Genomic DNA, 12226 nt, shown 5'->3' with positions numbered 1-12226 from the left:
TCATATTTAACTATGTTTTACAGAAGTAATGTGTCATTTTCTGCAGAGGATTTTTTCAACATAAGTTTAAAGAATAAAACTGTAGGCCATCTGTTCAAAATCCAGTTTCTAAGCAATTCTCATGAAAGTAGGAAAAGCCATGAAGCATTAAATTGATAAAATTATGCTTGTTTATGTGTTGTTAAAAAGGGCCCAAGACCCAAAACAAAACACCAAGACTAAGTCTAAAATCTGCACTGAGGCTTCATGACAGTTTGAGTATGTTTGAGTGATTGTATCTCTGAGTTGCTGAAGCCTATGAGAAGCAGAAATGAACGTCTCTGTGTGGTTTAGTAAACGGATGCTGGGTCACGGTTTCTTTCACACCTTTTCTTCCACCGCCTTATATCTCTGCAAAGTGGAGCTGAGCTGTAATACCCAGGCATACTCCAATACAGACAGTTTTCAGTACCACATATGTGTGTGCTCGCTGGGTTTTGGTTTGTGCACATGTGGCATTCTTGATTTAGCAGCTGACAGTAAAGACAAAAGGAGCATGATGTGTGTGCTCTGGTGGCTGTGAGGTGATTTGTTTTCTCCTCTGAGCATCAAACATAAAGCAGTTAATTACAGCAGGATGACAGGCCTCATACAAGAACCAAACAGTCAAAGGTCATTCTGAAGTGGCACGAACGAGTGATGTTAAGGAGCTGTATACAACATTCAGAACAGTTAGCACTTTGCTATGTGCATATCGTGATAAAGTGGGGTAAAGGCATCCTGAGCAGAGAATTAAGTCACGCTCCCTCTGTGTGGGTTGTAATCTGAGTTTCTGTATTGTTTGTTGTGGTAAACAGTCAGGCCGCACATGCATGTAAGTGCATGTAAGTCCCTGTATGTGTCCTACTGGCTATTTGCCGCCACTCTGCACTGCACCAGTAACTAACCGATTTATTTATAAGGATAAAGAATATATAAATCCACCTATCAGCCAAAAAGTCATTGGAATATCTAGGACAGTGAACCCCCTTCCACTTCGGTAACCTACCCATCTAACCACAGGTACACCCACCTCATCAGCTACCACTACACCAGTGGCTTACGGTGCTAACAGAGCTAACAGTGATAACATAGTGAACAATGCTGAAGGGGGGTTGCAGCTCAAAACTGAGCTGCTTACTTACCGGGGTGACCTGGGGGACAATCAGAGGGTGGGCATTTTTCAACAGTAACGCTGTTGGGTCGGGGCATGGTTACTAGCAGTTATCGCAGAATGAGTGGCGCCACTAGCTACCTCCCACCAGACCCAGTTGGTGCCTAGTGCAGTAAACTGAAGAGTCGCAGAATTAACCCATAATCCAACATGTGTAACCAGTCAAAAATGTTCTAGAGGGCAATGGCAATTTTAGGGTCTTTGAATATGCTTATGATAAGATCTCTCAAACATGCAAAGGGAAAATTCATGAAGCTGAAACAAGCAAGTTGCAGCTGTGTTTTTGCATCTAAGAGACTTTAATGAATCTGATTTGGAGAGAGTGAGCAGTGTAGGATAAGAAAACCAAAATGTTCTTGCATCAGGCCAAATGTCAGCACAGAAAGCAGCTTTAAACTTGTCTGTCATTCCTCAGAACAAATATATATTCATACTCTAATTGGGGCTGCAGTTGTAATCACAGTAATCAGCATCTTGTTTCCTCATGGATGCCTCTGCCAGCCTTGATCAAATTACTGCAATGAGCATGAACATCCAGGTCCACTCCCATCAGGCGATGTCAACCTCACGGGGTCTGAACTTGTTGCAGCGAGCTGGTGGCGGGAGGTGATTGTGAGGGTGTAATTGTGCGACAGGTGTTGCCGGCTAATGGCCCCGACAATGCACTTAAACAATAGCCAGGGAGGCCAGGCCCGCAGTGAGAGATAACGATGTTAGTAGCAGAGAGAGTTTCACATGGGAACTGACTAAATCAGACCGGGTCGGAAAGAGGAAGGCCAAAGGGGGTTCATGAAAGCCTCAAAGTGGGCTTCCTGATTCCCACACTGAGCTAGTAAAGGGTGAGGCATTAATGACACAGACTTAAAAAAAAAACATACTAGAAAGATAAGTGAAACTGAGTGACACGTTTCCCTTTAGAAGCTGTATTTGGAGGCTTGAACAGTTAAAGTCACTGTTTCTTGTTATCTTTTTTTCTGGTTATCCTCACTCTGTATAAACATTTCTTTTTGATCCAAATGTGCATGTATCTTGTAGTCTGATTAAGGATTAGATTTTATCCTCAGCTCATTTCAACTGATACAAGTGAGTTTAATCCAAGCTGCAGGATGAGAGTTTATGGAGATCGAAGGCCAGCAGCAGTGTGGTTTCAACTCCTCTGTCCTCTGTAGTTTCATTTTCATTACAAGATATTTTTTAGCCATTTTATTACTGAAGCAGAAGCAATAACTGGGCGAACAAAAGATGTCTTACTTTACAAGGCCCATCAGACTGGGTAGTGGTGCTGCAAAAATAAATGAAGCAGGGTTGTTCACTGGGAAAACAACACAACAAACCTACTCCTCCCTCTTAGTATCTGACGTTAAGGTGCCCTTGAGCAAGGCGCTTAATCCCTAATTGTATTTATGGAGCTTACAAAGCATAAAGTACAGGACTGTTGTTGTGCTGGGCAGCTCCCAGGGGTTAAAGTTTGTTATTGTGTGAAGCAGTTAAAAAGGAGTGTTCATACTCAGTTAACTCCTTCCATGGGTGAATAAAGGCTAAAGGAAAAAGACTGATGCATTTAGTGGGGCAATTAGTCTTTAAATGCCTCTCGTAGACACAGAAGTGGCACACTCTGGGGGTTTGCCTATCTCCAAAATCTGTGGTTTTGAGTCATTATCCCTCACCCCTCACTGGCCCTTCAGATAACTGTGCCCTGAAGCAGAGCGCAAGCTGAGAAAATCCCATCAAGTTCAGATTGGTTTGAAAGACATCTGGTGTGGAGCTGGGAGGCTTAATGGGATCTTACATGGTAATTTGAAGTGCAGAGGGAAGTTCACCAACGTGTCATTCATCAAAACTGCCATAAATGTATCGTAAATGATGATAAACTCTGGTGTTATAAAGGATAATTTGGCATTTTAGTGTGGAGATTCATACCACATGTCTATATGGTAAAAATGAAACTACAATCAGCAGAAGATTAGCTTAGCTTAAAGACTGGAAAGTGGGGTAAACAGTTAGCCTGGCTCCGTGTAAAAGTAACAGAATCAACCTACCAGTACGCCTACATACTGATTACTGATTAACACATTATATTACATCAGATCAGCCAATCAGAGTGATTTCATTCACTCACACAGGCCCTATAACATTTTGATTAGTGATCAGCTTTAGCACCAGGCTAGCTGTTCCCCCCTGTTTCCAGTCTCTGTGCTAAGCTAAGCTAACCAGCTGCTGACTATAGCTTGCTATTCAAAGTAGACGAATGAGACTGGTATTGACTTTCTCATCTAACTCTCAGCGAGAAGGCAAATAAGATGATTTCCGTAAATGTCAAACTATTCCTTTCACATGCTAGAAGCTTTTTGTGTGTTAAAATAAGGCAAAGATCTTCGTCTAAAGAATTTCTGCTCTCTCTCTCTCTGCAGAACCTGATGGCCAAGGCGTTGTACGATAACATGCCGGAGTCCCCTGAGGAGCTGGCCTTCCGCAAAGGGGACATCCTGACTGTCATTGAGCAGAACACAGGAGGCCTGGAGGGCTGGTGGCTCTGCTCTCTGCACGGCCGCCAAGGCATCGCCCCTGGCAACCGTCTGAAGCTGCTGATCGGACCCATGTTTGAGGCCCAGTCCCCGGCTGCCTCTGCTGCCCAGTCCTCCCCTCAGAGCTATCAGCAGAAGGCCGGCTCAGCGGGGGCTCAGGGGATTTACCAGGTGCCTCCGTCCCTCCAGAGTCCACAGCAGCAGAGTCAACAGAGCATCTACCAGGTTCCTCCTGGACAAGATGTCTACCAAGTCCCACCAAGGAGTACGCTAGCTGCTGATAACACCCCGAGCAAGGTGAGACAGGAAGAGAGCCACATTTCCCTAGAGCTAAAGCTAATGACTATTTTCACTATCAGTGAATCTGTCAATTAGTTTTTTTAATAACCATTCGATCCAATCATGCACCATGGATCAGCTGATTGTACTGATTAGTGTTACTTCAAGCAGAGGGTGGGAAATCATCAGTGAAAACACCTGTGGACTTTTGGTTCACTATGGCACATCATCCTCCATCCCTGGTTTAGTCAATAAGATGTAGCTCAGCCCACTTTCACATCTTACAAAACAGTCCATAACCTAAAAATACTCAATTTACAATGATACAAAACAGAAAGAAAGCAGCAAATAACTCTCATTTCAAAGAAAGGAACCAGAGAATTTAGCGTTTTTTGTTTAATAAATGACAATTAATCAACTAAAAAGTGATTTATCAGACAGAGAAGTAGGAATGAATGTATAGATAAACAGAAACTGAAGACATGGGTGAGACTTGTGTCTTCGCTGACATTACTTTGGGATCAGAGTGGATTTGAACATAAACTCTGGTGGGTGTGGCCTTCACTGGCGTTCACTGGTATTAGATGTGATAGGACATGGCATTTATGCATTTACACTGTGATCTGTTATCCTGCCAGTCTGCCACGACTCTCATCAGTGTGACTGCACACACAGAAAACAGAAAGGCCGGAGAGATTGTGGGTCTCCGATGTGAAATCTGGACAGGGTGTGCCGGGCCTGGTGCTTACCACAGAGCAGGGTAGTGTTTTTGTGCAGGGCTCCCATTTGGCTTTTCTTGTATATTGGCACACTGTGTGTAGCAGAGCCAGTCTAAGCCACAGAAGGGCAGTGAATATGGGAACTTGTGGAAAAGCAAACAGCACAGAACTGTTTTTTGGATTTTGGTGGAGCCCAGCTGCCTGAAAGCAGTTTTTTTTCTGTATTTAAATGCTGTACACATTGTGGCTGGCAAACCCATGACACCTGGCACAGTTCTTTACAGTATCGCTATATATACCCTACAATCTCTCATGAAGTGTGTCCATTGTTTATGTTTGTTGTTTTACTGGATGGACTGTATATCATTTAAAGCATATATCTCCAGCTGTCCTAAAAAATATAGCATGTCATCCTACACAGAACCAGAATGGATAAAGCTGATTTAGCTGTTTTTTACCAAGACTGATAAAACAGGACTTCCCTTTTACAGTCAAAAAGTTCAATTCATAAGCAGTAAAATCACATCCTTAATGATTGCAACACACTTCCCTTTTTGCCGTTTCAACCTTACATCTGTGTGATATCACCTGTCACACACAAGCAACTGGATGCTAGGTAGTGTTAGCTTACATTAGCTAACACATCAGCTAACATTACCTGGTGATGTTAGGTGATGTGTAGGCTAACAATGCGACTTGTCATTTCATGTTAGCTGATATGTTGGCAGACATTACCAAAATGCGACTGGATGTTAGTAAATGTGAGCTCACAAATGCAGGCTAAAATTAGCTTCCATAAGCAACTGGCCACTTCTTTTGTTTACAGTGGGTAATGTTAGCTGATATGTTGGTTAACATTAGCTAAAAGCAGCTTGATATTACTTGCTAACTTTAGTAAATATAAGCTAACAATAGCTATATGTGACTAGTCCAAGACCTGTGATGTATTAAGAGACCTGGATCTGAGACGGGACCCTGTTCATTTCTATGAAAGTTGCTCAGTAGCGTATAAAAAAAAAGCTCTGTATTGCGGTATAAATTTACCTGAATGATCGCTGCTGGTTCCGCATCTGTGGGCCCATAAAGCAGTGCAATACAGACTTCCACTGGTGGAGCCGGCTACGTCCGCTTTAGCTCTCTGCTAACTCCAATTGGGATAAAATGATTTAATCTTGCAGCTCAAGAATTATCGGACTGAATGGATTAAACCCTTTTAGTAGAACGAGCCATTTCACAGGGGTTGTGACGCTCAAGAAAATATATCTACTTATTTACAGATGTCTCTTTCCCAAGTCTATTGGAAAAAGCCTTTTTAGACCCAGGTATCACTTGACAGACTCAGGACTTGTAATTCCACAGTCTGGCCACTACGAAAGTTGGCGTCAAAGCCCAACACACTTCGTGTGGGCCTAGTTCAAGCCCCCTCAAACACGGCTCATCTTTGATTCCAATTTTCCCAGTAGCCACTTGTGGTATTGCAGCGAAAAAATCCACAGCAGCCCCAAAAAGCATTTTCTCAACAAAAAAAATGATGACTCTTTCTATTGTGAAATATTGATCCATGTAGGGTTTACATTTGCAAAATTTTCCTGGAGCTGAGAAAAATAATTTAAAAATGTCTATGAGCCAAGCAGGAACTCATGGGCAGGGCCAGAGGGAGAAACGCTACTCCACATATTCAGTGGGCCACATGTTGTGGAAGTAAACCCGGGAGCTACAAACATTTTGTTGTATGTGCCAACTGAACAACTCCAAAGGGCTGAACAGCCACCATCTTGGCATCCATTATCCAGGTATTATTTTACATCTATGGACTGGTCACTTTATCGTTTATGGTACCAAAAACTACTGTATGTCACTAGCTAACAAAGGCCAGTCAGTTATTTAGCTAATGTTAGCAAGATTAAAGATACTGCTATTACCTTGTCCTGTGCTTGTCATTCATGGCCATTTGTCTTTAACAGTTATGTAGTCTTAGTTTGTGAAATGCTCCAGTTAAACAAGAGTGAACACAGAGATCCTTCATTACAAACTGAAGTCATTTGCAGGTGTGCTTAAACAGGAGGGAAGAATTTCCCTGTTTATTCAACCGCTTAACTAGTTTTAGCACCTTAGACCAGATCATCCCTCCAGGAGACGGATAGTAATTATATGCTGGATGAGCTTTTGAAATCCCAAGGGGATTTCTTTTAACAAATCAGCTTCAGCCATCGTAGAAATGAGCCACGGTGTGCATTTTCAGTAGGTAAATAGGCAGCAGGCGCCACAGGCTTAGAGGACTTTGTGTGATTGACTGTGTGATAAAGTCAGTCAGAGCCAGCGGCTGAGAGGAGAGACCTGTCAATCAACCTGCGCACTGTCAACCAACACCTTTCTTTACCACTAACAGGCCTCAAGGGTTAGTCTACACGAGGAATGGTATTAAAAAAGCTTTGGTGATAACATGGAAAATTAAATGTGCTTCTAATGAGAGTGTGCATTGTGCTGTAATCATGTTATTGGAGAGATTAAATTAAGTCTTGGACATTTAACTTTCCCTCCAATCTGTGGTTATCAAAGTGCTGCAATTTTCGGCGGTTGTTCCTGTCTATTAAATAGAAAGATTTTGACTGTGTCAGTGTATCGCAGGAGTCCAGACAAGGCTCTGTTGTTTTCCAGTGACGTATCTGACTGTTGAACAGGAGCACCATCAGTCTCTGTGGCCACAGTCAGTCCCGTTAAAGCCAAAAAGCAATATCTGTAGTGAAAGGTTTATAGAGTGGAAGCTGAAGGAGTTATTTTGAGCATTCAGGGTTTGAAAAGTCCCCTTTTTTGCAAGTTAATTTTGCCTGCCAAGGCTTGGAGGGACATGAAACTGGTTGAATCATCTGTACAAAAGATATATGGGGCATTAATTTAGCTCTCTGGGGGAGGGGAAGTCAGATGCCTTCTTAAAAACACAGGAGACTGACTTTAACCATTAGCATTCACAGCTAACAGTGAGCACAAGCTAACAACTGATGATACATTAACCTGTTTTAGTTCAATTCTGGGTTAATTAACAGCTTTTTCTTTCTTTGAGAGCGATGAGTCTGAGTTAATATACAATAAATATTACACACAAGTCTTCCACAGTACACCAGGCTTTAGTTCCCCAGTGTTTTTGGCTGTCTTGCCTTACTCAGGGTGGTTCTTTTCACAATAAAACATTTCACTTTTAACTCATCAATGTTTGATGACTCAATTTTTTTAACACATAAAGGCAAATTTATCTCTTCAAAAGTTTGTTTTTTAAAAACCAAAATCACAGTATACTATTTTTAATCTGTGTATACTCTCAAGCAAACTTCGGTGTGGTGTTTTGTTCCACACTACAACAACATAGCATTTGCAATTTGTTTCTCTTCTTTATAGCAACAGCGGCTGAGTTCTCAGTATTTAGAGCTATTCATCTCCCCAAACTGATGGACAAAACAAGATTGCTCAAAGTTGAAATGACTCAAACTGATGGCCATGATATAAACCTGTAGTAACGTTAGAAGTATCCCTTTAAAGTGGATCCGTCCACTTTGAAACTCTGAGTAATACGGCCTCATAGTATTTGTGGAGATCATTTTTGTTGACGTGAAATCCAAACCCTGACCTTTGCTCTTCAAAACACCAAACTCAGTGTTGTTTACTACCGCTTGTCTCTAAGCAGCAGTATTGATGACAGGCTGCAGAGCGTTGACTCACGCTGCATGCGGTGTAAATGTGCTAATAGCCAATGGAGCTGAAGGGAAAACAGCCATTTTCTTGTTGTCAAGTGACACTCACTTGCTTCCCAGATGATTATAGAGACTGATGTGGGCTTCCTAGACTGATAATCCCCTCTCATGTTACTCTAAAGCCTCCAGCAGAGAGCGGTTCCTGCATGTCCTTCACCATGTGTGTGTAGAGTCATGCATGCATGCCCTCTCCTCGAGTTTGCATGCCAACCCTGCAGTGCAAATCCAGATTGGCGACTGGTTGTTTTCTCTTCATGTGGTGTGGGGCTCTGGTGTATAAAAGGCACACTGAGGTTTTGGCACTCACTGTCTTTCTAGCTGTTTGGTTTGATGCTGCAGCCTTGTCCTTGGGTGACCCTCCTGGGAGGGTGAACTACTCAGTTGCCCCCCCCCCTCAAGGCTTCAGAGCTGGGGACCATGTGGGACAGATGCCTGAAGCTCTCGGCCACACAAAGAGCCTCCTCACATGGAGAAGCCTTGTACCGCCTTTTATCATTCTGCTCTCAGAGGCCCGTTTTTCATCTCAGTCTGCTGCTCTTGATTTCCTCTTTTTTTTCCTCCTCGCCTCTGAAAGGTGTGTCTGTTTCACGCCGTCAGTTTCTCCTCAGCATTTCCTCTGACTCAGGCGCTGAGGTCACGCTGTTCAAAGATGGGTTGGGTTCAGAGTTCAAAGATCTCGGCCAAGCTTCTTATCTACTCCTTCCAGACCGCCTTTTCATTCCTCACTTCCTGACCTCATGAGGTCTGCTCCTTGTATGGGCATTTCCTCCACTTACTGTGTCATACCCGTAGATCCAATCTGCTCATTGGTGCCATAAAGAGGTAGGGGTGCAACAAAAGGATTAATAAACTCCCACACAACTCAAGGAAGTGCTCTGATAGCCATTTATGGGCTGCAAAGGGTGTGCCATCCACCTTGATAAACGTCCCCTGTTGGTAGTAACCAGGTTATGTGGAATGAATGGCTTGTTTGTTTGCCTGGGACATATTTTCTCAACCTAATCACGCGCATGACAATCTCAGCACCAGATAAGTAAGTTATTTTTTCCTGGAGCAAGCCAGCTCCTTGAGACGCCTGTCTGCTTGCCATTGTCGCAGTTGTGATGAATCGCTGGCCCATGAGGTTTGACCAGAGGGGGGGTGAGGTCATAAATCAGTTGTACCAAAAGTAATCTGCTCTGCGGTGTGTGCATACTGAGAGGACTTTCTCCCCTTGGAAGTTTTAAAGCAGAGTATGTGATAAAGTTGCAGAAGTAGGAGCTTTGTTGAAAGTGAAGTTATTGCTGTAGGGATGGCAAGTACCAAAGCTCAAGTTGACATTCAAATTGCCTTTTTTATCCAACCAAATGTCCCAAGCTGAAAGAGATTCAGTTTCACACCATAGTAGACAAGGGAAATCAGGAAACATTCAGATTTAAAAGCAGAAGCGAGTGAATTTTTGTGGCCTTTTTAGCCACAACAGAGGCTCTATAGATGGCACTGTCAGCCTGTCACTTAGTGGTCGACCACTTCAATACAGACTGAAATATCTCAACAACTATTGGATGGATTGCAATGAAATGTTCCACAGACATTCATGTTCCCCAGAGAATGAATCCTACTGACTTTGGTTATTCTCTGTCTTTTCCCTTAGCACCAATATGAGACTGCCATTTGTACTTTTGAGTGAAATGTCTCGACAACTATTTGATGGATTGCCATAAAATCTTGTTCAGACATTCATGTTCCCCTGAGGATGAATTGCGCTAACTTTGGTGATCCAATACCAATACTTTGGTTTATGGCTACATGCTTGCAAAACCAAAGAGATGCTTACTTGCTAAACTAAGATGCTGAACAAGGTAACACAAAGCTCTTAAACATCAGCATGTTAGCTTTGTCTTTGTGAGCATGTTAGCAAACATTAGCATTCAGCTCAAAGTTATAGCTTAGCTGGAGACTCTTAAGTCTTGTTCCTATTTTACCAATACTTTGGTTTATGCAAACTAAGCTGCTAATAAGCATGCTAACATGCTAAACTAAGATGATGAGCATGTTAGCATACAGCCATTAGCATTTAGTTCGAAGTATTAGCATGGCTAGACTCTTGTTCCCTTTAAGATTTATGCTAACGAGACATTAAAGTCATTTCTCATTTCACATCATCCTTTTTCTTTTCTTAGGACTGTCTCGTGGTATAGTTTTCTTGGAAAGTAAACACAAACGTCAGACACATCTTCAAACAGTACTTCTATTCAGATAATCATGCCGCCGGATTAGGAAGCCGCTTTGATCAGAGAGGATGAACGATGATCCTTATTAGTGCTAAAAATCAGTGTGTTCTTTTTTTAATACTCCTCATTAAGCCCGCTGTCTGTTTGGGTTTAGCCACTTGGACGTGTTGGACAGAGAGACGGCTGAAAGCCTCGCAGGATTCACGAGGTAATTACCTGCATTAATTAGTTTGGCACTTTAATAGGCTGCTGTAGCTCCGAGTGGCTGAAGGGAACATTATTGAGGAGGTCTGGCCCGCAACACTGCGCGAGACATCTTAATGCTGTGATTCAGCAAAGCAGAAAAGGGCAGGTTACTACAGAGCAGGAACACACCCTACATTTAGGAGATGCAGTCATATACAAAACACCACTCTTACCTAATGTATGAGTGATAGCACCGTCAGACTGGTGCCCTTGGGTGAACCCACACGCGCCGTGCTGATGGAATATATAACCGGCTGGAGGTCGACTTTGTCATCACCCAGATGGATAAGAGCACAAGAGGGGTGATGAGGAGGTGTGAATAAGATGGATGGATGATATTGAGTGAAGTGCCACTTTGACGCCAATGTCATTGTTGTCACTGTCCTTTATAAGCTGCCCTTTAGTGAAAAGTCTCGTTAGGGTTGTTGATTTGTGTCAGTGGGCACATTAGCAGGGAGGAAGTGGTTGTGCGCGTGTGTATGTAACGGATGAAAAGGTGTGAAATGATGATTTCCTGTTCACTCGTGCCACACACAAAGTGTCTTAATTCACAGGAAAACGTGCAGAGATGAACCATGTCACGCCAAAGGTCACATTTTATTAAACCTCTCAGTGTCAGCTTGTGCCCAAAGCTATGAACTCATACTTGTATTGTTCCGAGTGCTTTACATAAGACAACAAAAGGCATTAAGTTATAAAGGAAACTTTAGAGGCTAGGGTTTAAAAATAGTAGAATAAAATAAAAGTGAGCTCAAATTGAATAAAACCGATTTTACCAGAGACTTAGAAGTTACAGTGCAAGATATGAATGACTTGACTAAATTTACCAGTGGCAACAGCGGCCAGCCATAATAATATCAGGAACTTGGCACAGCAGACATTATTAGATTTTAAAAATGTACCTCTTGGTAATTTGAAAAGATAAAAGTTGAAAACAGAAAACAAGAGTAGCACACTCTGGCTCCATATGCTTTTTGTTATTGAGATGATGCTTTGGCCCTCAGGCCTTCTTCACGGTCAACAATCATGACTGACAGCCAAAACGTCATCTGAATTAAAGAGAAATGCGTATAAAGCCAGAGTGTGACACTTGTTTTCTACTTTAAAGGCTACTGCCACTGATCAGCACCTCACTACAACTCTTGGTGTGCATTATTTCTCTATATTAAAGTCTACCAAAGCAAAACAGTCCAAGCTGAGAATACTGGATGGTTCATGTAGTAGCAGATCAGAAATGTGTTTTGTCACTTTATTAACCAATATAAGTATTTCAAAAGCCAGTGCATCTAGAGTGGTGTGTTTCACT

At 42.5% G+C, this 12226-nt stretch overlaps 1 protein-coding gene across 3 annotated transcripts in view; it reads left to right on the top strand.

The window, feature by feature from the left end:
• nedd9 (neural precursor cell expressed, developmentally down-regulated 9) overlaps window positions 1-12226 on the top strand; it is a 40298-nt gene that overhangs the window by 17913 nt on the left and 10159 nt on the right. For all 3 annotated transcript variants that reach the window (XM_050034475.1, XM_050034473.1, XM_050034474.1), the window contains one exon: window positions 3604-4014. In XM_050034475.1, coding sequence (XP_049890432.1) covers window positions 3610-4014 — 405 coding nt within the window. In that variant the 5' untranslated portion in view covers window positions 3604-3609. The remainder of the gene's footprint in view (window positions 1-3603; window positions 4015-12226) is intronic.

The sequence above is a fragment of the Epinephelus moara genome, chromosome 22 (assembly GCF_006386435.1).
Source record: "Epinephelus moara isolate mb chromosome 22, YSFRI_EMoa_1.0, whole genome shotgun sequence".
Classification (NCBI taxonomy): domain Eukaryota; kingdom Metazoa; phylum Chordata; class Actinopteri; order Perciformes; family Serranidae; genus Epinephelus; species Epinephelus moara.
The sequence above is the reverse complement of the archived record's forward strand: the minus strand, read 5'-3'. Positions and strand labels throughout refer to the sequence as shown.